The sequence below is a fragment of the Xiphophorus maculatus genome, chromosome 15 (assembly GCF_002775205.1).
Source record: "Xiphophorus maculatus strain JP 163 A chromosome 15, X_maculatus-5.0-male, whole genome shotgun sequence".
NCBI classification, from domain to species: domain Eukaryota; kingdom Metazoa; phylum Chordata; class Actinopteri; order Cyprinodontiformes; family Poeciliidae; genus Xiphophorus; species Xiphophorus maculatus.
In genome coordinates this window covers 14,112,075-14,133,814 of record NC_036457.1, presented here as the reverse complement: position 1 = coordinate 14,133,814, position 21,740 = coordinate 14,112,075, and the positions used below count along the sequence as shown (strand labels likewise).

Genomic DNA, 21,740 nt, shown 5'->3' with positions numbered 1-21,740 from the left:
TAAACCTGCTTGTCCTCTTCTTGTAGTACAATATTGAGGACTGTTTTGGCAGAAACTCCAATTAGGACAAACTTTTGAAGAATTTTGGCCCTGAGCCTTGATATCAGCAAGCACTTCGTCTTAAATGACCCAAATTGGCATTGTCGAGAAAATGTCTTGGACATCCCAAATGAATAATAATCTCAGTTACACGCTTCTATTTAAATGTTCCAGCCTTATTTCAGATGCCCTCTTTCCGCTAACCCGAACAAAAATATTCATAAGGGAAAACTGAAAAAATACTCAGCATTTTTTAGAATACGGTTTATGTATGCTTTGTGGTTTTGAAGCTTATTGGTCTTACCATGAGAGCCAGTTTTGTCAATGAAATTACTGAGGTTGAACAAGGAGGTCCTGGAAGCCAAATACTGAATGAACCTCTGAAAAAGACATAGACAGCAAAATACATGTCATATTACAATCGAGCATCCATACATTCATTTCTTAAATGTTCACAAAACTTTACCTTTGCAATACTTTTTTATATATATATATCTCAAAAACTTTGTGTGGCATGAGATTCTGAACTATTAAAATGTCACAATATTTCTTGTGAAATTTATATCATACAGGTCTATTTTATTATTGTCACAGTTTGATTTCTCCTGTTGTTCTAAGTCTCAAATGTGAAAGTAGTGTAGGCCTGGAAACGTTAAGCACGACACCATGTTGTATCTACGTTGGAGACTCTTATTTTGAAGTAAAAAAGGAAACAGTTCATTTGTTTATCTGGAAGTAGTTTTGCAAGCTAAAAGAAATGGTGACGTGGAATACAGATTTGTAAGCATTTTGAAGATAATGCCAACTGATGAGTTATTAACCTCTACAGTTGCTAAAGTTAGCATCTGCTTCAAAGCTTCCTATTGATGCTAAAACAGTCTGGCCTGCCATTCATTATCTGATAGTCTTTAGCTTAGTCAAACTACAATTTGAAATCTATGGAGCCATGTCGGGTAAGGTCTGTTGTTTTCACAAAATATTGCTAACACCTTCTGCTGTTTATGTTCTGTGTCATCTCATCTCATTATCTGGCTGGAATGTTACACCTTCCTATGAGATATAAGTAGCCCACATCCACAGCTCCAGATGTGCTCGAAATGACACCCACTGACCTCGTTGCCATGGACGCATATGTGATGAGTGGTGACTAGAGCCTTGAAGACGACCACCCAGCTGGCGTTGGTGGATCGCTCAAACAGCGTGTCAGCCATCTGAGGGATGTTTACATTGGTGGTGTTGGTGGCCGACACTAGGTCTGCAACAGAACCGCAAGGATAAAAAGATGAGGGTTTTTTTTTTCTTAAAAGACATAATAAAAATGACAAATACAAACTTCCCATTTTCTGCCCTTTAGCCTTTTTTCATGGCATTAAGCATGAGAGTACAGGTATATAGCCTAAAACAAATGTCTACACAACTTATTCTGTGATTAAAGTGCTTTAGTTAAACTTTAATTAATGTTCTTCACTGCCGAGCCTCTCTGGACACTTGAGAGTTTTAAGCCTTGAGGAAGACCTGATGAGCAAAGAGGTAACATGTGGCCAGATTCTCACATGCATACAGAAGCAAAGACAATGACACTGAAGAGGAAAAAAAATAAATGCTGTGTCATGTCCTTTGCCTCTGGTTGTCACATCAGACTCTAGATCAAATAGAGAAGTAGCCAAAGTGAACAGGCTGGATCACTGAATGAATGCTTAATTAGATACAAAATGTCGAGGAGCAACATAAAGTGTAGACTTGTAACTGTGGCTAGAATAAACAAGTCATACAGACCAGAATCCAGAAAAAAATGGATGAAAAAGTTGTAATGCATAAATACCTCTGACATTTATGCATATTAAGTATGAAAAGTTCTCCATGGAAAAATTTGCCGCAATACAAAAATGGATAAATAACTTTTTTAGTAATATTTCTATTTAATCACAGTTGTAATAAATAGATTGAATGTATATTTCTTCATTTTATGATGAAGCTAATTTGTTAATAAATACAAAACCTAAAAGCCTCAAAGCTTATGTTGGTCAGGTTTTCTTTTCTAATGTACATACAATTATTTCAGAATTAATCAATATTAACTTTCCTGGGCTGCATTTGTCCCTATTCATGTACACCACAATGTTAACAGTAACCATGTCTACTTGCTTTGATGTGAAAGGCTCACATCAAATAAATTCCTGATTCGCTTCAAAACTATGATGATATGTAAATGGTTCAGCAATTAATTAAAATAAAATGTTAAAAATCTTAAATATCAAAATAGATATACCAATGCTTGAATTATTGTAGGCTGGACTTCAGTAAAGTCACCATGAAGTAATTCAATACAAAAATTGAAAAATAACACATTGACGTCAGTTTTACATGATGTTATTCAATTATATTTGGTTAAGTAGCATTGATCATTTCATTTATTTATTAATTTTTTTACATGAATTTATTTATTTTAGTATATCATTGTACAGGTCTAAGTAATTTTCTGATTATGCATATTACATTCCTGGTACACATTGTGAACTGTTTCTGTTTTCTGTGTCTGCTGACATGGGGGTCAGTGATTAGTAATAATCTGTTTACGTTCAACCCTTAAAACCTGGCCCACCTTCCTCTACAGCCTGCTGCCACATATTGACCCCAAACACCTTCAATGCTCTCACTCCTCTTAGCCCATTTCTCACACTTGTTGCCTAGCTATTTTTTTTTCTTTTCTCTGCCATATAAGTCCTGTTGTCCTTCACTTATAACCTTGGAGTATTCCTATTCTGGCATACCTTTGAGTGCAGGGTGTTCAAGTATTTCAGACCTAATAAGTGAAACAACCTTCCTCTCCTTCCATTAGTGGTGACGTCTGTCAATATCTGCAGATTTGCTCTCTGTCTGAGTATGCGTAGTGTTAACTTGCCTTTTTAGAGATCAATACAAGAAGAAGTACATTAACAATATCTAGCTTATCTAAAATGTATTATTTCAGATAAGCTTCTGCTTTCATTTGTCTGTTTGATTTTTTTTTCTCTGAATGAAATTGTCTACTATATATAATCTGAAACCTCACCATAACATTTGACAAAATAAAAATAAAGTATTATTTACAGCACCTACCTTCAAAAGTAGATAGTAAATTATCAGTGTGTAACATATTGAGAGAACATTGCATGATCCAAATAGTCTTGATTTCATCTCCAATATTCAGACCAGAATTTACCATAAACAACAAGAAAGTCTGGGTCCTTCCTTCTTTGCATCAACTGTTCAGTTTGCTGGTGGTGTTGTGGTTGGGGAAACATTTTCTTGCTACATTTTATGTCCCTTAGTTCCAATTCTATTTTTGCTGATCCTGCACTTAAGACTGCAGTGTATTCAAGCTGGCAGCCTCAGTACTTTGCATTATTATACTTTGATTATTTATGAGTGTTTATGCTGTACTCTGCCACCATTCTGTGGTCACTTTTACCATAGAGATACTGCCAAACATCAGACAGCAGACAGACTCTCTCTTCTGCATTATTTCTCCATTCACCATCTACTTCAGCTTCACTGAGGTCTTGGTTGGCAGCTCAGTGGCTCTCAAGGGGGATTTACCGGAGATGCAGACGAGGTAAACAGATGGCATCGTCGTAAAGCATCAGCAAAAGGGTTCTCCCCACACCCTTTCCTTCAATATACCTGGCTAGTGTCTGCTCCCTGGCTGACAAGTAGGATGACTTCTGCTTCTTTTTTAACTCTAAAAACTTGGACTTTCAAAACTTGGTGCAGTGTGCGCACCTCAGGCTGCATACTACAGAATCAGTTGCGGGACTTTCAGCTGTCTTGAAAAATAGAGACTGAAGGATTTGCTTTTAAATGAAACTTGTGTACAGATGTCACAGATGACATTACCTGAGGTAATTATTTTATGGACTGCAAACCTTTTAATGTCCTTGTTTGTTCTGATCTGTGTTTACATCCCACTACAAGTCTGCACATCAGAAGCTGAAAAACGGCTTATTCAGGTGATAACAGACGTGAGAAACCACCCCTAAACTCTCTCCTCATTGTTCTTGGGGATCTTAATGGCAAAAGCCTCTCCAATGAATTTTCAAACTACAGAGAACATGTTATTTATTCCACCAGACACTCACGCATATTGTAACAACATTACACAGCTTTAAACAATGCATAAAGGGCTGCCATCAGGGATGTTTTGGGACCTTCTAATCGCTGTTTGCTGCATCTCTTTCCAACATCTAGGCACAAACTTCTTACTGTGGTTCAGAATTTACAAAGAGAATGGAGCAGTCAAACTACATGTTGCAGCAGGCCTTCTTTGACAGCACAGGTCAGAGTGCTTGTTAAGCTCAGCCACTGACCTGAATCAAGTTTCTAAAACAGCCACTTTCTTCATGAGAACTTGTGAGAACATACATGTTTAGTAAATTATTTTGTAGTTCTGTGCTGCATCGAGGAGGCCAGATGTGTGACAACATCATCCGGGTTAAATTTGAAGCAATTTTATTTGTAAAATCATATACATTCATTTAGGTATTTATTTAAATTTTCATGGTTTCTGGGCATCATGAAAATAATAAAACTGTGGTCCATAAAAAACAAAAAATCTTACTCTGAAGTCCACTTCAGATCAGCTATACTGATATTAGCTATGTTAACTATAGTGTTAGCCCCCTCCACTAACTTTGATGGGTAAGGGTGAAAACTAAAATCATAATCTGCACCAGCACATGTTCAGCATGACAATCATTTCAGCATAAAATGGGCCAAACAATACAAGAAGAAACGATTAAAATCAAAAGGGATGTGAATATTTGATCTGGCTTTATTTTGATGCTCACTGATCTTCTTCTGATCTTTGGGGAACTAATTAGACTCCAATACCTCTGAACATTTTGACCAGATGGCAATGCTCCTAATCAAGCATGATGTTTCATGTTGGGATGCAGACAGCAGCAATGTGAGATCTTTTTTTTTTTTTTTTTTTTTGCAAGGTTTCTCTACCAACACTGTTGCATTCTTTAGTAATTCCCTTTTTCCACATCTGATCATTCACATCCTTCAGTGTTTAATTTCTGTCTCTATCCTCTAACCAGTTTTGTGGCTTTTTTCTAATATAAACTCCCAGACATGGTCTACATTGGTGAAATGTTATGCAACATTACATTGTTACTGACACGGTAAAAGTCTGGTATCGCTACAAGCACTGTGAATCCAGCATCACACAGCCATTTTATGTGATATGCAACTCCTCCTCACAGTGACGATGAATCTGCTTTCATATCCGCTAACAGGTGAGAAACGTGTTGCCTGATGGGCAATATCACACACACTAATCCATGCTTGCTGTTGTGGTGTCATCACCTGCAGCAAACACACACTGGCACAAAACAGGTGTGTGTGTGTACACATGCATAATGAGGATTGGCAGTGCTATATAAAGGCTCTTACGGTAATCCACAGCCCACAGAAGGGTTCTAAGAATGAACTGTGAGGCCTCATGCTGGGAAAGTGTGTGTCTGTGTCTGAGACTGGCTGTGATAATTGTGCGACATGTTACACAACAAATCATTCCAGTTGTAGCCAGAAAGTTCCAGAAAATAAATAACACCTAATGTTGATGCTGAGCTGGTCCAAAGTATAAGCAAACTGCAGCTGCTTAGCTTCAGGCAGAGCCAAGAGCACCAGGACAGTCAAAGAAATGATGTTTACAAATGTAAATTCTTTAGGTGTGATAATCAGGTATCAGGTTGTTTTTGTAGCTATGCAAAACAAAACTTTTCATTCTTGATATTCAAAATTGTCCACCTAAGTTCCACACTAAACTGTGGACAGAAGAGCTAACGACTAAACACTATCTGAAAATGAAATAAAATAACAGACTTCCTCTGAAATTATCTACGTAATATTTTGAAAGAGACAAATATAAATCAATTCAAATTGAAAATGTGTTCAATAATTTCACCTTAAACCCAGTCATCATAAACCTATTAGCTCTGTAAGTCTTCAACAGTACTCTTGCAAGGACTCACTAAAGAATATGTAAGCGGTTTGTCATTTATAACCAAATTCACTATTAACATGCACATTTTATGAAGCAAATTTTATCAAATCAACATTTGCTTGTAAAGTTGGTTAATGCAAATAATGGTGTAGCTAATACTCTACAGCAGTTGTAGAACATAATAAGGTTTATGTTTTAGATGTGTAATAAGTAAACTTTTGAACATGGATGATATAAAAGGAATATTAGTTGAATCATGGTAACAGTCTCTTCCACACATATTCTGTTAAAGTTTTGTCATCTGTTGGACTAGAGCTGTTAAGTTTAGCCTATAGGACAAGCTAATTTATTTCCATTCCAAATGAAAATGCCAGGATAACAAGCCACTGCAGGTAATATTTTAACAGCTTACAGTCTTTAACGGCACCTCACTGAAAAAGAAAACATTAAACAAAATTAACTTTTGAGTTACATTAGTAGCTTCACACATGTAAACGATCTCTTCAAATGAGATTATAAATTAAAAAGGATTTCAACAGTTATAACTAGTTTGTGAATCTACATGGGAAATACACATAAGATGTACTGTAAGTTTCTACATAAAAAACTGATATTGTAACCAATCTGGTATTTAAGAAAAATTTTATTAAGTTAAATCTTACTGATAAATGCGTCACGTTAAGCATTTTAAAATTTCAATGATTACATATTTATTGTTGCCGCATGGAAACAAGTCATTTTTTTGGTTTCTTCAACAGACTTAAAGGCACGTTTAGCAAACATATAAAATGGCAAATAAAAACTCAACTGAGTCTAACATGACAGCGGGGGGGTTGAAATAAATGTTTTCACTAGAATTTATTTTGTCTTTGGGCCACATCTAATCCCAGGAAAACACTCGGCTCTGGACAAACTTTCAACAAGCTAAATATCATGTTACGTTATTACTTTACATTGATTTCCATTCAGCATTTAAACCGTTAGCAGTCCAACATTAGTCTCCTTCAACAAAGCAAGTGGGCTGAAATTTAATGCATTGTGTCATACTGGTCAATTTAGACTATTGAGTGTGCACCACAACTTTGGAAGAAGTCAGATTTGTTGACATTAGTGCTGAATGATGAGTTTTATGTTTATAGTCTGGTTTGTGGAGGCATCGTTTCTGGAATTTCTAAGAAATATAAACCCTCCCTTTATAAATCCCCAATACCTTGGTGTGACAAAATAGATGATTTGTGTAATTAAATGCAGTGTCTCTCAGATCTTAATATAGCTTTGTAATGAAGTCATTATTTAAAACATAGAAAAAGAGATTTGATTTTCTTTCCACTAAACCCTATAGCTCTTCTGCTCCCTTGATATCTTTAAACCACAGATCTGAATGTACCTGCCCAATGTGAAACTCCTTAATCACTGTACAATACTACTTTGATTATTATATTTTTGTGATGTTTAAATCACTTGTTTTTGTTCTGAATATTCTGTCATACTTACATTAAAGCAGATTTGCATGTGTGTGTGTGTGTGTTTGGATCAAAGCCCAATACCATCTGTGAGAGAGTTCTGCCTTTGTCATCATCATGACACACCCTGAAACTCTCAATCAGTTGCCATGGTAGCCACAGTCTCTAGCATGTCCACTCCAAGGGCTGAAGAGCATATCAGAAAGCAATAACGCTATTTGACTTCATTCTGCACTGGAAATAGAGTACAATGAATGAGGATCAGCTAAAGTGGTTTGAGTCTGTATGAGTTATGTCAAGGCAGTTTTCTGCTTCTTTGAAGCTCCCTTTGTTCCCACTGGACCCTTTTTTTTCTGTTCTGTGTTACCCTGGTCAAAAATTGCAATGAAGAGCACAGTGACCTACATTCGAGATTGCTCAGCTGCACTAAAGTAGATTTAAAATAAACTAAATGCTTGAAAATACAACAAAAAACATAACATTTGTGCTTGGGATGGAGTTAAATCAGACATCGTATGCAAGAGATGGAGAGTAAAACAGATGTGTAACACAGACAGCTCAGTAAACTGCTAAAATGACAAAGTCTGCACTGGAGAACAGATATAGAAAGAGAAGAAAATGTAAGAGCACACACAGTGACAGAACAAGGAAGGAGGAAGCGCTGGTCTCTGGTGCCTTCTAGATTTTTGCCTCGCCACCTTTGGCTCTGTAAATAATGCAGAGCAGTCATTGGCTCATTATTAAATTATTCAGCAGGAGAGCGGCTCAGAGGATATAAGGCCCCAGAATGAGGCGAAAAACCAGGGGCTGTCTGGCGTTGGCAAGGTACCGAGAAAAACGTAGAGGGACACGAAGATAAGAAGATCATAAGTCATCTGTTCTGAGTGCCACACCACAGCTTTAGTTTGAGTCACGATGGTGGTTAATGATGACTTGTCTAAAGATGGTCCCTGTTCTCAAACCTACATGTGTCAATAAAACCGTGACTGTGATTTTTTGTTTTTTATTAATTGTCAGATATATTTCTATGTTGACCAAACTAATGGAGAAACTAACAGGTGAATTGTTTGGACAGCCTCTAACCAGCAGTGGCGGACCAAGTTTTTAATTGTTGGTTTCTAAACTCCGAGTTTCCTTTGCTGTGTGGCACATCGAATCATACAACATTCCCCTGCCCTAGTCAGCTGACTAAATGATGCTACTACACTTTCCCCAGACAAATATACATTTGGCTATTTGGAAACAGGTTGAGAAAGCCATAATGTAGAAACAAAAGGAGCACCACCAATAACTTTGATTGAGATAAACTAAAGTTGACAAGCTAGAATCAATATGAAGGTTTGGCCAGCTGATATAGCTCGATCAACATAGTATAAAAGAAAAAGAAAAAAATGTATTCATTAGAAAAGCTTTATTGAAAGATTTTGTTTCTTGATAGGTTCTGTTTCCATAATCTAAAAATTTTAAAGTTGTAGTTAAAAAAATTATAGATGGGGCAGATGGAGGTTTTCCTCCAACCCCATCCTCAAAACGCAATATGCCTCACTCAGTATGCTAGCTACAGTAGAAAAAAAAGTGTATCTGCTCCTCAGATAACTTTTAGTTCGTGTGATTATTCACTTACACAGAAATATAAAGATGTATCTAAAGAACATATTGCAATAGTATTTGAAAGAACACAACATGTAGAAAAGCATTGATATTTGCTGGTATTGCCAACAAACATTAGCCTGGTCACTATTGATAAGAAAAACCCTCTGGGTTTTTATCTTAGATCTGGGACATGGTTAAACTGGGTCGAGTGTCATTCCCAGATCCAAGTTCTAACTTCAGAGGTAAATGGAGCACAGCATGAGCGTCTACCAACACTTGTTCCTGCTTCACTGTCGTCTGCTTCAGTTTATTCTGGGACTCTTGAAATTTGTTCCACTTCTATTTCTTTTATTTTAACAATATGGATAATTGTTACTTTTCCTTTTTTTTAAAAAAAATAAAAAATAAACCTGTTAATTCATGGAACATAAAAAACAAAAATCGTGATTTCTTCTCTAAGTATTATGACACTGCGTTCTACAAGTCTGTTTTAAAAGTGTGAATTGCTTTGAATTATTGCACCCAAAAAAGAGTGAATTTCATTGAACTTGTCAGTCTATCTTAAAATAGAACCTGCTCCCACCACATTAGATCTTGGATGTCCATCATTCTCACTTCAGACAGGCACAAAGGGTCACCAAGGGGGTCATTACCATGGCTACATCATTTTCTTATGGCACCACACCCAATTAAGATGAAGGAACCAGAAAATAACTGTTCATAATGGCGGTGATGGCATGTGGTCTGGGACTGTGTGAAAGGCGGCGTGGAGCCTGTTGGCTGAAAGGAAATGTGAGAAATAGAAAAGGGGGCTTGAGGAAAGAAAACAAAAGGACTGCACTTACATTCCAGGTGCTTCTTCTTGGGCGCCATCACTTCGTGAGTGGTGGCTTTGCAGACAGCCCGGGCCATATCCGATCCCGTTAGCTGGTACTGCGCAGCGGCAATGCGATCCGTGAGCGTCTGCCCCGACATTTTCCCTCTCCGCTCAATCAACCACCGCAGAAACTAATTTCTCCCCGAGGGATGGCGTGGAGTAAAAAGAAATGTGAGCAATATAACCAATCTTCACCAGTTTTCCACTTCTGTTCTCCGAGGTGGGATCCAGTGCTTTCCGGGCCTTTGACCTTCTGTGTGGGCGGAAAAAAAAACACACACACACACACACCCAAATAAAACAGCAGATGAACTATATCTTTGCGCTAAAAATCAGTAGGTCGCGTCGATAAAAACGTGCGCTATGACATTAGACTCACACAAGGTTGTGTATTCCCCACGGCTCGTCCCCCCGTTTTGAGGTTCGACCGCTCAGTTCAGCACCTTGGACAGCTAAAGCCACTCGGTTATGTAACACTCAGCGGGGACTGAAAGCTCGTTTCTCAGCCTGCAGCAGTTATTTAAAAAAAAAAAAAAAAAAAACAGAGCTGCAGAAAGATGCCGTGTAAGCGAGGCCTCCCGGATCGTGCAAAAACACATCCGAGTTTGTAAAAATGCAAAACGCAAATCAGCACCCCACGAGTCGCAGCTCCTCCCGCATCGGTGCATCAGGATAAAAACGCTTTCATATTAGACGGGGAAGCCCGCACTGCCCGTCGATCTGCTCAGAAACCTCCGCCTCCGGTGCTCCTTACACGGATAGAAAATATGCGCACAGCTCCGGGTGGTGTCGCTAACGCTGCGCAGCGCAAGATGCCAAGAACAGGAAAAGAGCGAAGAGGAATTTCCTATATTCCCCTCCCCTCCCTTGTCTCGTTTGTTTATTTAATCGGCCAGTCTACCTCTCCATCAAGTCGCTCCTCCCTCAGCGAGATCCTTGATGCGATTTTGGGGCAGACGTCGCATCCCATAGATATTGCATAGATATTTTAAAGGGATTTACGAATCAGCTCTACTTTAAAACCGTGATACGTTTTGTATCACGCAAGTTCTTCACATAAATGAAGTACAAATCTTGCTACAAAAATTCTAATGAATGAATATCCTAGTAAAAGTTTTGTAAAGCCTCTTTAAAAATGGCGACATTTTAGTGACGCTTCTATTTGATTAATTATAGCATAGTGTGAATATGTTTTATCTATTATGGTTAGACGTGTTAGGTTTGTCAATTTCTTTTGGCAAGAATTCTTTTCTTTTCTTTTCTTTTCTTTTCTTTATTTTATTTTTATTTTATTTTATTTTATTTTATTTTATTTTATTGAGAACAAGATTAGAATCAAAGTTGAATAACATAAATAGTAACGTTTGTTTGTTCTATGTATGTATCTTTGTCTGAAGTAAACAGAAGTAAACTAATTGAAATTAAACAAAAACAGTTAATTCATTGGAAATTGGTAGTAAAAACAACTTGTAAAAAACTGTTTACAAACTAACGGTCTGTCTGTCTGCCTGTCTATCTGTTTGTTTGTCTATCTATCTATTCCACTTGCCCTGACAAATATGGCAGCCTTCTAAGCGGAAGCGCTGAAGGCGGGATTTCCGGAGAAGAACCGTGAACTGCGGCCACGTTGTCGCGCTGAGAAGGCGGAACCAGAGGAACCAGGAAGTTCTCCATTGACTACTAACACGGTTGTAATGCAGCTCTGAAGACCACAGACAGTGAGTAAGTGAATAAATAACAACTTACTGCGGATCCCGTCTGGGAACTGTATTTTTTTTAACTTACGTTAAGAGTTTATCTAAAAACATTACGTTAGTTTACTAGCGAGAAGCTCCTAGTGTAGCATCTGGGTGTGTGTATACTTTGCCCTGCCATATAGCTTGAGGGGAGAAGTCACTGTGCTGCTTTCAGGGCTGTTTTAAGTCATTTCTTTTCCTCTCAGTATGCTACGTTCCCATTTCAAATCTTTACTTGCAATATTTAATTTGTTAGATTCCATTTTCATCTCAAATACAGCTGATTGAATTAAACCCAGCAGAAAACACTAGTGTTTTTTTTAAATTGTGAATTCATATTTTAATCATTATTCGCTTTAAAAAATAGTTTACGTTCTGTAAGTGGCCAGATAATTTGGTTTTAGTTTTATTAGACACATCCAAATTAAATAGTTTTCTCTGTAAGTTACTAAACTAACTTCTTTAATCTGTTTGTTTGCAGCTTTTAAGAGATGGCCCATTTTGAAGAAGTCAGCAAGCAGTCTGATCTGCACCCTAAACCAGCAGGGTTGGTTTTGCAGTATGGCACCGCTGGCTTTAGAACCAGTGCCAATAAGTTGGACCACATCATGTTCAGGATGGGTTTGCTGGCCACCCTCCGCTCCAAGAAGACCAAAGCCACCATTGGAGTCATGGTGACGGCGTCGCACAACCCAGAGGTCAGCCGTTGAATCAGAAATGCTGACACAAGAGTTCCTAATGTTCTTCTTTACACTACCTTTACAGTTGCATTGTGTTTGTAGGAGGACAATGGTGTGAAGCTTATTGACCCGATGGGAGAGATGTTGACGTCGTCATGGGAAGACTATGCCACCCAGTTGGCCAACACAGAGCAGGACGAGTTACTCACGACTCTGAAGGATATCATAAAGAAGGAGGCCATCGATATGAGCCGCGAAGCCAACGTATTTGTGGGAAAAGATACCAGGTATGATCAAATGAATCATACCCGGATGATTCATTTCCAGGTATGAATCATCCATTCATAGATGGAAAAAATGTAATCAATCCAGCACATGCATGTCTATGTGAATGTTTTCTCTGACTGTAGGAGCAGCAGTGCTAGCCTTTCCCAGGCAGTGCTGGATGGAGTCAAAGCCCTTGGTGGTCACAGCAATGGTATCAGTCAGATATCTGTTTCTGCTGTTTTCACATCTTCTTTCTGTTTATTTGCCTTCTCACGCTGTCTGTCTGTCCTGTCAGACTACGGTTTGGTGACCACCCCGCAGCTGCATTACATGGTTTGCTGTCAGAACACGCAGGGGAAATACGGAGAGGCAACAGTGGAGGGATACTACCGCAAACTCAGCCAAGCTTTCTCTCAACTCGCCAAGAATGTAAGGATTTTAGGCGTGTTCTGGGTGTGTTTCCTACCTCCAATGTTGTTTGTAAAACATTTTTATTTTCATTTTCTGCCAGGCGTCTAATCGTACGGATGACCAGAAGCACCTTAGTGTTGATGGCGCTAATGGCATTGGAGCCATAAAGGTACGAGAGATGGAGAGTCACTTGAAAAAACACATGCAGCTTTCCGTCTTTAATGATGGCAGCAGAGGAAAGCTGAACCACCAATGCGGAGCCGACTTTGTCAAAGTGCAGCAGGAACTTCCAACAGGTACAGCCTCAGGATACACATCTTAGAGCAACAGTTAATCTGCACCTTTTCATTGCTCTCTGCACACATATTAAACCTGTTTAACATTTGCACATTTTATTATCAGCAACCATTAACTTAAATGTATTTTTTTTCTAGATTATAGACCTACAAGGATAAACACATAATTGTGTAGTGAAATGTAAAGGATTAAGGATTCTCAAAACTTTTTAAGATAAAAGTGTAGGCATCCCTCATTACTTTGATGCCACTAAATAAAATCTTATGCAACCAGTTCAAATTGTGATGAACTTCATTATCCCCAAAGATCAATCTGTTTGTAGCCAACAGATTAATCAATGTAAAAGAAAAAAAATAGAAATATAATTGACACCAGTACAAACATAGGCTTCCACCGTTTTTATTGGAAGCCATTGTTTGACTTCAGAAACCACTTCATTAGTAAGCAGAGGGTAGATTAGTTTCTATAAATATTGTAATCAATAGTTTGGCACTACACAAATCTGGCTCTTATGAAAGAGTGCCAGAAAGAAAAGTGTTATTGAAACAACTGGACATGAAGTTCTGTTTATATTGGGATTAAAACAAAGATGTGAAAGACAATCCTCTGGTCAGGTGGGACCAAAAATGTACTTTGAGGCCTTCATGTGTTGAAACTGACATTTCACATCGTCCTTAGCAACTTGTTATATTAAACCAAATTATATTGTAGTTGCGAATCCAAAAATTTAGAGACACTCCACATACTTGCACTTCAGCTACTTTGTATGGGTCAGTCATGTACAATTACAAAAACGCATAAGGGTTTATTTTTGTGAGGCACGTGCAATTGCAACACAACAAATACCACATCTCATATGACTGATTTCCTTGTTTTTTTGTTTTATTTCCTTGTTTTTTTTTTGTTTTTTAGGCATCAAGATCAACCCTGGAGATCGCTGCTGTTCCTTCGATGGCGATGCTGACCGTATAGTTTATTATTACACCGACTCTCAGGGTGACTTCCACCTCCTTGATGGAGACAAGATAGCTACTCTCATCAGCACCTTTCTGAAAGAGCTCCTTAATGAGGTATGTTCTCAAATTTGTTTGTGTGAAAAAAAAATAAAAAAAACAACAAGAAATTCAAACTCTTTCTAAATACCTCTTTGCACACACAGGCTGGTCTTGACCTGAAGATAGCAGTGGTGCAAACTGCTTATGCAAATGGCAGCTCAACTCACTACCTGGAGAAAACCATGAAGGTGACAAAATGACATTATTCACAAAGTATTCAAAGAATTCACAAAGAAAATGTTACTAGATTTTTTAATATCATTTAGGTAATCGTAAAGTGTACTAAGACTGGAGTGAAGCATCTACACCACGCTGCTCAAGAATTTGATATTGGTGTCTACTTTGAGGCAAACGGTCATGGGACAGTAAGTAGTCAAAGGTTAAACTGTTTTTTTCTCATGGCTCTGCAGTTACAGTCTTGTTAGAAAGAATTTGTCCTTTATGAATTAATTTTATGTTGTCAGAATTTTATTTTTTTAAGTAGTTGGTATCTTGTGTATAAAACAAATGTCCTGGTCAAGATTGGCAAGACAGCTGCTATCACGTTGGTTTTGGATGGATGCTTTTTTAAATTTATTTTTAATTACACCCTGACACTTTTGAATGAAAATATAATTTACCTTTTTTTAAAAACCTATTAGTACTCTTATTATTGCTCATATTATTTTAACAATATATATAGAGAGAGATTTATTTTTCCTGTATTATTTCTCTTTTTCTTTTCATCAACTTATTTTATTATTGTTTTTGTGCAACACTTTGCAGCAGTTTTAAACCTGTTCTTAAAGTGCTATATAAATACATTTGATATACCTTTTCTCACAGAACTTTAAAATGTATTTTCTTTGGAGTTTGGACCTGAAATGTGTTTTTATTGTGATCAGGTGTTGTTCAGTGATGGAGCTGAAGAGAAAATCCAGCAACTCGCCAATGACGCCAACATCAACGATGAGAGGAAGAAAGTTGCTTTCCTGCTGCAGAATACCATCAACATCATCAACCAGGTACACCTACACCACTATACTGAATTGTGATCAAAAAGTATAGCAAAGACAGAGGGTGTCATTTGTAATGTGAGTGTTTTCTTTAGACTGTTGGAGATGCCATTTCTGACATGCTGCTGATTGAAGCCATACTGGCCATTAAAGGGATGACTGTTCAGCAGTGGGACGCCATCTACAGTGACCTGCCGAACAGGCAGCTTAAAGTTAAGGTACGCAAACAGAGCATCATATACTGTTATTATACAGTCCCTTAATTATGCTCCTCAATCATTTTCACAGTTTGACTCACAAGTATGGCAGCCTGTAATGTATTTCATGTGGGTTTATCGTGGTAGATCAGCGTAAAGTAGCACATAAATCTTTCATACATCTTAAAAGAAGTTTTATTATTAAATATAACCTGCGTAAAAACAAAAAAAGTAATTTTTCAACATGAAGTAGGCTGACTCATATGTCTGAAAATGGCTACGAAGCTATTTCTAATGATTTTGGACTACTATAAATCACAGCAAGAGTCTTTATCCACAAATGGAGAAAACATGGAACAGACCTACAAAAGCTTTACTCCAGAAGGTTGCAGAAGAGTGTAATGGTGCCAACCTGGATGGAACCATGAGTTCTGCTCTCTGCCAGAAAGTACTGAAGCAAAATGTTTGTTAATAAGATTGCGACCTTCCACTTATGCTCACAGCTCTGATAAGAAAACTAAATGTGTCTTTTGGATTGGCCTTGTCAAAGTCCAGACTTAAATTCAGTTGATACCAACCTTGAAAAGGCAATCCATCCTCAGGTTACCTTTATCTGATATAAAGATATACGTTTGATACATTTGTGACAAAGAAAAACAAAGACACATGGAAGAAGGCAAATATTTTTTGAACAAAATCAGAGTCTTGGTGTCTTGCTCTTCTTTTCTTTGATGATTTCATAGGAGCAGATTAAACAAAGTTCTGCAGGTAAACTGGTTTGATCTGTGATCTGTTTAGGTCATACTCTGAATAGCAAATACTCCATTGAGCATTGTTGATCACTTTCTCTCACTGATAACTTTCCACACTTTCCATCATCCTGTGTTTTACTCTTTTTTTTTTTTTTTTTCATTTTTATTTTCTGTAAGGTCTCCGACCGCAGAGTGATAGACACCACCGATGCAGAGAGGCGGGCCGTGACCCCAGCAGGGCTGCAGGAGGCCATCGACGACTTGGTGAAGAAGTATCAAAAGGCCCGCTCCTTTGTGAGGCCCTCTGGCACCGAGGATGTGGTGAGAGTTTATGCAGAGGCAGACACCCAGGTTAGAAACTCCCTCTTATGTATGTTTTTTTTTTTTCTTTGTGTCATTGGAGCATTCTGAATAATCTGGTGATGTTTTTCTGCTTTAGGAGAGCGCGGATACTCTGGCTCATGAAGTCAGCCTTGCAGTGTATGGCCTGGCAGGGGGAGTCGGCGATGAACCCAAACCTTTGCATTAGAGGCAAACTCACACACTGTCGCCAAATCAACATTTTGAAGGAAATCCCGGTTGATTATCATTTTCTAAATCAGTTAAATATATCTCTTTCCCAGGGTGGTGCTATTATGTCGAACTGTTTAACTGCACTTTCTACTCTTTCTTCATAACTGTTAAAAAAAATATGCACTGCATGGAAAGTATCATGTACTGAGGTAGATTTCTGTGTGATGGCAAGGTTGCACTACATTGTATATATGAACAGCATGGTTAACCAATCATTTGTTTCAACTTATTTCTAAGGCTTAAGCATGTTTGAATCAGGTGTCAAAACAAATAGAAAGTTTACATGTTACTTGAAATTCCACAATTTTCCATAATAAATTAGAAATAATAAGGAAATGCTTTTGCTTGCTGTTTATTTTGTTATCTTCAAAAACAGGTCAAGGAATCATTAGAAGACTAAATAAGCAGAGAAGTGAGGCATAGTTCTAAGCAGACATTAAAGCACCTTGAGTCAGTATGTTATTAAAAAGGTCAGATTTCATACAAAAGTATGGTTTCCTCCTTGTGAAGGAGAGCAGAGATTTCCAGGATTTTCAAAGTGTAATAAAAGCGTGGGGAACATAATTTTGCAGCTTGTGATCAGAACACATCACACATCAAGACGTTTATTCTTCATCTGTGTCCTCTGCAGCTCCAGAAATAGAGATGGTGCACTGCTGTGTGTCGCTCACATAGGCGTCCTCGTCTGTTTTAACTGTTCTGGGTAAAAAGTAGAAATGTGAATGGGACTTTTTTTCTATGAATTGTCTATACTCACCTAGAGCCAAAGTCACAGTCTACCTGATGAGGAGAGTCTTCCTCTCAGACTTCTCAGTTGCCTGTGGGTTCCCATCACCCGGGTTGTCTATAGAAACAGCAGCTGGAGGTGTTTCTGCGTTGACTGTGCATTTGGGGCCTTCAAGTTTCAAAGACCCTATAACGGGGGTGAGTGATGATAAACGGTCAGAGGGGCTGCTGTTTGTGAGATGCAGGTGATCAGTCAGAGGCAGCTTCCCAGTAATGGTGCTCAGACGGTTGTCTTCTCCCTCAATCAGCTTTCTGTTAAACAAACAGTGCAATCCTGTTAGGAATAGTGATACACTACTGACGTGATGGCTGTCCAGTTTATACAGTGTTCCCTTCTGAGACTGAGCTGTCTGGTAAAGCTTTGTTCACCTGTAGGTGGCGATCTCAATCTCCATTGTCATTTTGGCATTTAGAAGGTCCTGATATTCCCTCATCAGCAGAGCAGTCTTCTGCTTGGAGAGCTTCAGGTCCTGTTTAACTGCCTCAATGCGCTCCTGTTGACAGAGAGATCTGGTCTGGTGCCTTCATATGAACGTGATATTTTACCCCAAACATCTCATCTTCAATGTCTGACAAGTTTTTGTTATTTAACAATATATTTTGTTCAGTAATAATTTAATTAAAACTCAGAAATGGTTTAATTTCTAATCAGTTGTGCAATTGTATTTGAGTTCCAACACTTCATTAGTCATTTACCTCCAACTGTTGCTCTAGCTTCTTCTGGTTCTCCTTGGCGTCACAGATGTGCGTCTCCAAATATTCATTCCTTGCCCTTAGTGACTCCAAGTCTCGCTCCTTGCTCAGAATCTTAACATGCACAGAGATAAGCATGCAGCATTTAAGTTCATCCAATGTTTACAAATCAGTCACACTTCAAAATCATTACAAGAATTCAAGGCCTGACACTGTCAAGGATTATTTTTAAAGCTACAAGTCGTGATAATTTTTCAGCATCTTTGATATAAACAGAGGGTACAACAATAACATTCCTCGTGTTTTTGAGATTTCCTGGCACCACCTGTCGGAATAAGAGGTTAATTTTACTAAGCAGATGTTCTGGAAAGAGTCGTGCATACGAACTTGGAGAAAAGGCTGTTCTTGTTTGTGAAAGATCAAATTTGAGGTGTTTATGAGCACTGTAATATAAACAAAGTAATCATACTCACATCCTTTCTGTAAGCAGCAATTTCCTCTCTCAGACTCCGAACGCTTTGAGCGTGCTTGGATGACGCATCGCTCATGTCCTGAAACATTGATCTATACCAAGCATCCATTTCCTGGTTGAAAACAACCAGTGCTTGGATTAAACTTGCATTGTTGTTTTTGTCCATACACATGTATATTGACGACTGTAAGGCACAATAAAAGGATTTTGCTGTTGCATACTACCTGCAGATTTTTAGCAGCAATACTGTTGTATTCAGACTGAATTTGTGTGAGAGCAGAGGAAAGATCTGGGAGGTCGAAGTTTAAGTCCATCTTTGAGGCCGTTGAACAGATCTGCTGCATCAGCTCATCGACTTCCTTTCAATCGATCAGAAACACAAAATAAATTACGGTTTAATCCAGATTCCTTTCATAACAATGGTTTAGTTAAGGGGTCTTCTCCTAAAAACTGAAGACTTGAACAATGATGCAAAATGTAGAAATAATTACAAAATTGTGTCTTCAGCAGGTTTTCATAAGTGTTTACATGCAAAATGTGCATAACATTTCCACATAGAATGAATATAATACTTATAAGGAAAAATTATTTTGGTGAAGGTTTTTTTTTGTGAAAAAGTTGGCAAAAAAAACTTGTTCTTGCCTATTTACTATGAAAGTTATGAAAAATGTTATGTACCATTGCAGAAAATGTATCGAACTTAACTTTAATCAAAGTTAATGACTGTGTTTATAGCCATACTCACTGTATCAATCAAAAAAGTCTTAATTTATGTATACCCATAATCTTCAGTGACCCATTACACCATGAATAACAATATAAAGGGTATGCTAAACACTTCTCACTCCTACATGCAGTGTTTGTTACCTCTTTCTGAACTCTCTGCAGGAAGGTCAGCTCAGCCTCCAGGTTCTCCAGCTGCTTTTCCAGTTTAATTCTAGCTGAAGTGGCTTTGTCCACATCCTGGGATGAACAGACGTGTGGTTTGGAAGGTTGGGTGAAACTAAGCAAATTTCTATTCTAAGAACATAATTAAACAGTTAATAATCTTTTCTTTGTTTATTACCGGACGCAGAGTCTCAATGTGACGCTCTGTCTGCTTCCTGGCTTCCAGAGCCTCATCATATTTAGACTTCAGCACTTCCAGCTGGCAGGACATTGCCTCCTTCGATGTCAAAGATGAGTCCTGGAAAGGTTTGTTTGTGGAAGTAATGTTTAAGCTAAATTTGTGACAAGCAGATGATTTAAAACAATGAAACAAAGCTGGGATGTAAAAATACAGTAATAAGTTTAGATGCACCCTTTTTCTTACCCTCTTCTCCTTCAGTTGCTCAGCTTCCCTGTACAGTTCCTTTAGCTGTGATGCATATAGCTGCCTGAGACCGGCTGTTCTCTCAAAGGCACTTTTCAAGGCCTCAATCTCGGCTTCCAGCAGTTTGTTCTTGGACTCCAGTGTTCTAGCCTAAAGCAGAAGATAAACAACTACTTAGAAATGTTTTTCTCATTTAAATCAAAATGCATAACTAAGACATGTGATACAAAGCAAGAGAACATATGAATACAATTTTTCCCAGTATGGATGGATTCCTCTTGCCTTTTCAATGTAAGATGCCAGGCGGTCATTGAGCACCACCATCTCTTGCCTCTCATTGGTGCGAGTCAGCTTGAATGCCTGGTTCTGTGCTGCAGTCGCATCCAGATCCAAATTCGCTCCATGGCCAATAGTCACATCCAAGCACAGCGTGCCCATGCTAGCACTGCTGAAAGTGGAAACGCTAAATGGGTTAGAGTTCCTGCCCAGGCACTTGATTTACTATGTATATGTCTAACAAACTGCTTTACTGTATGTGTTTCTCATGTGACCATTCGTCAGGAGAGTTTCTCTTCATCTGTCTGTCTGGTATCCTACTTTAGCCAAATCTGATGTTAATATTGTCTTTGTATATGGGGTATACATGCCTTAAAAGTGGCAACAAATTATAAGGGATGACCCACCTGGTCAGACGAGGCTTGTTGGTGAGGACTCTGCAGCCTGATCCCTTCCACCCTACATTCCTGTTGAAGCTGGCTGACCTGTGGCGGGTCTCCTTTCGGGCGGGAGACGGGCTGGACACCCGAATTTGGCTTTCAGATGTGCTCTCAAAGCAACGACGGTACGAGGACATCCTCTCTGGGCTGTGGCTCATGATGATGGATGAAACTTTAACTGAAGACTGAAAAATGGTCACACACTCCTCCTCTGAGTCTGAAGTGAAGGGCTCTTTATATTCTTCATGGTCCTTACCTCACCGCTACAGAAGAATGTTGAACCCCTCCCAACACATGGTTGAATCTTCTTACAAATATCTATCAAGTTCACGTCAAATAATTCATTCAGCCTATAGCCTGTTGACAGAAAAGAACTGTCATGAGGATGCATTAACTTGCTGGCCGCCCTGTAAAAGTTAAAGTATTTTATGCTGAAATTTTAATAAAAAGGATGTCTACTGTATGAAATTTAAGTTAAAGGATAAAACATCAGCTTTTAGCTTTTATATATGACTTGTTAAAGACAGTCATAGCTTGTTTGAATTTGACTTCAAGTGTTCACAGGGAGACTAAGGCACATGTTGTGTGTTTCTACACAATGAAGTTACTTTTAAATAGTTTCACAACATATCTTACTTGCTTTTAAATAACCCAATAATCAAAAAAGGAGTTTATTTTCTTTATTTCACTCATGACTAGATAACATAGACACACACACTTACTTTATTGCAAATGTATGCATATTTATTTGTCAATGTGAGTTTTATTTCTCATATTTATTCAATTTAAACGATGAGACACGCTTGAGTTTAAGAATTTTAAAGTTACACTGAAAGA

At 38.2% G+C, this 21,740-nt stretch overlaps 3 protein-coding genes across 14 annotated transcripts in view; 1 reads left to right on the top strand and 2 right to left on the bottom strand.

Moving 5' to 3' along the window:
• The window catches only part of LOC102217793 (clathrin coat assembly protein AP180-like), a 31,176-nt gene extending 20,353 nt beyond the window's left edge, over window positions 1–10,823 (bottom strand). For 3 of the 11 annotated variants that reach the window (XM_014472237.2, XM_014472238.2, XM_023347592.1), the window contains exons 1-4: window positions 10,341–10,822; window positions 9,930–10,214; window positions 1,152–1,294; window positions 344–419 (exon numbers count right to left, since the gene is read on the bottom strand). In XM_014472237.2, the coding sequence (XP_014327723.1) occupies window positions 344–419; window positions 1,152–1,294; window positions 9,930–10,059 (349 nt within the window). In that variant the 5' untranslated portion in view covers window positions 10,060–10,214; window positions 10,341–10,822. Of the gene's footprint in view, window positions 1–343; window positions 420–1,151; window positions 1,295–9,929; window positions 10,215–10,340 lie in introns of all 11 variants that reach the window. The other 8 variants (XM_023347589.1, XM_005808345.2, XM_023347590.1 and 5 more) reach the window with 4 other exon arrangements.
• A 771-nt stretch (window positions 10,824–11,594) lies between these two features.
• pgm3 (phosphoglucomutase 3) lies at window positions 11,595–17,260 on the top strand. Of its 2 annotated transcripts, none has more exons than XM_023348325.1 (13): window positions 11,595–11,679; window positions 12,179–12,395; window positions 12,480–12,664; window positions 12,788–12,855; window positions 12,940–13,073; window positions 13,156–13,351; window positions 14,265–14,422; window positions 14,512–14,595; window positions 14,674–14,772; window positions 15,292–15,411; window positions 15,498–15,620; window positions 16,529–16,702; window positions 16,791–17,260. In XM_023348325.1, the coding sequence occupies exons 2-13, from the start codon at window positions 12,189–12,191 to the stop codon at window positions 16,878–16,880; spliced, it is 1,638 nt and encodes a 545-aa protein (XP_023204093.1). In that variant the 5' UTR covers window positions 11,595–11,679; window positions 12,179–12,188; the 3' UTR covers window positions 16,881–17,260. The 2 variants fall into 2 exon arrangements, with proteins under 2 accessions (XP_023204093.1, XP_014327711.2); XM_014472225.2 differs by having other exon boundaries at window positions 11,596–11,683.
• On the bottom strand, window positions 17,119–21,144 carry LOC102222537 (glial fibrillary acidic protein-like). Its single transcript, XM_005808362.2, has 11 exons — window positions 20,871–21,144; window positions 20,470–20,635; window positions 20,188–20,337; window positions 19,942–20,061; window positions 19,743–19,838; window positions 19,100–19,234; window positions 18,877–18,987; window positions 18,407–18,517; window positions 18,080–18,204; window positions 17,705–17,962; window positions 17,119–17,623 (listed from the first exon to the last, which is right to left on the bottom strand). The coding sequence occupies exons 1-11, from the start codon at window positions 21,059–21,061 to the stop codon at window positions 17,530–17,532; spliced, it is 1,557 nt and encodes a 518-aa protein (XP_005808419.1). The 5' UTR covers window positions 21,062–21,144; the 3' UTR covers window positions 17,119–17,529.
• Between the last annotated feature and the right edge of the window lie 596 nt (window positions 21,145–21,740).

Coding starts and splice junctions, on each gene's coding strand:
- pgm3 (XM_023348325.1), top strand. CDS start 12,189: ATGGCCCATTTTGAAGAAGTCAGCAAGCAGTCTGATCTGCACCCTAAA. Junction 13,352..14,264: donor GCAGCAGGAACTTCCAACAG/GTACAGCCTCAG, acceptor TTTGTTTTTTAG/GCATCAAGATCAACCCTGGA. Junction 15,621..16,528: donor ACAGGCAGCTTAAAGTTAAG/GTACGCAAACAG, acceptor ATTTTCTGTAAG/GTCTCCGACCGCAGAGTGAT.
- LOC102222537 (XM_005808362.2), bottom strand. CDS start 21,061: ATGAGCCACAGCCCAGAGAGGATGTCCTCGTACCGTCGTTGCTTTGAG. Junction 20,338..20,469: donor TGGCATCTTACATTGAAAAG/GCAAGAGGAATC, acceptor CTTCTGCTTTAG/GCTAGAACACTGGAGTCCAA. Junction 17,963..18,079: donor ATTGAGATCGCCACCTACAG/GTGAACAAAGCT, acceptor TTTGTTTAACAG/AAAGCTGATTGAGGGAGAAG.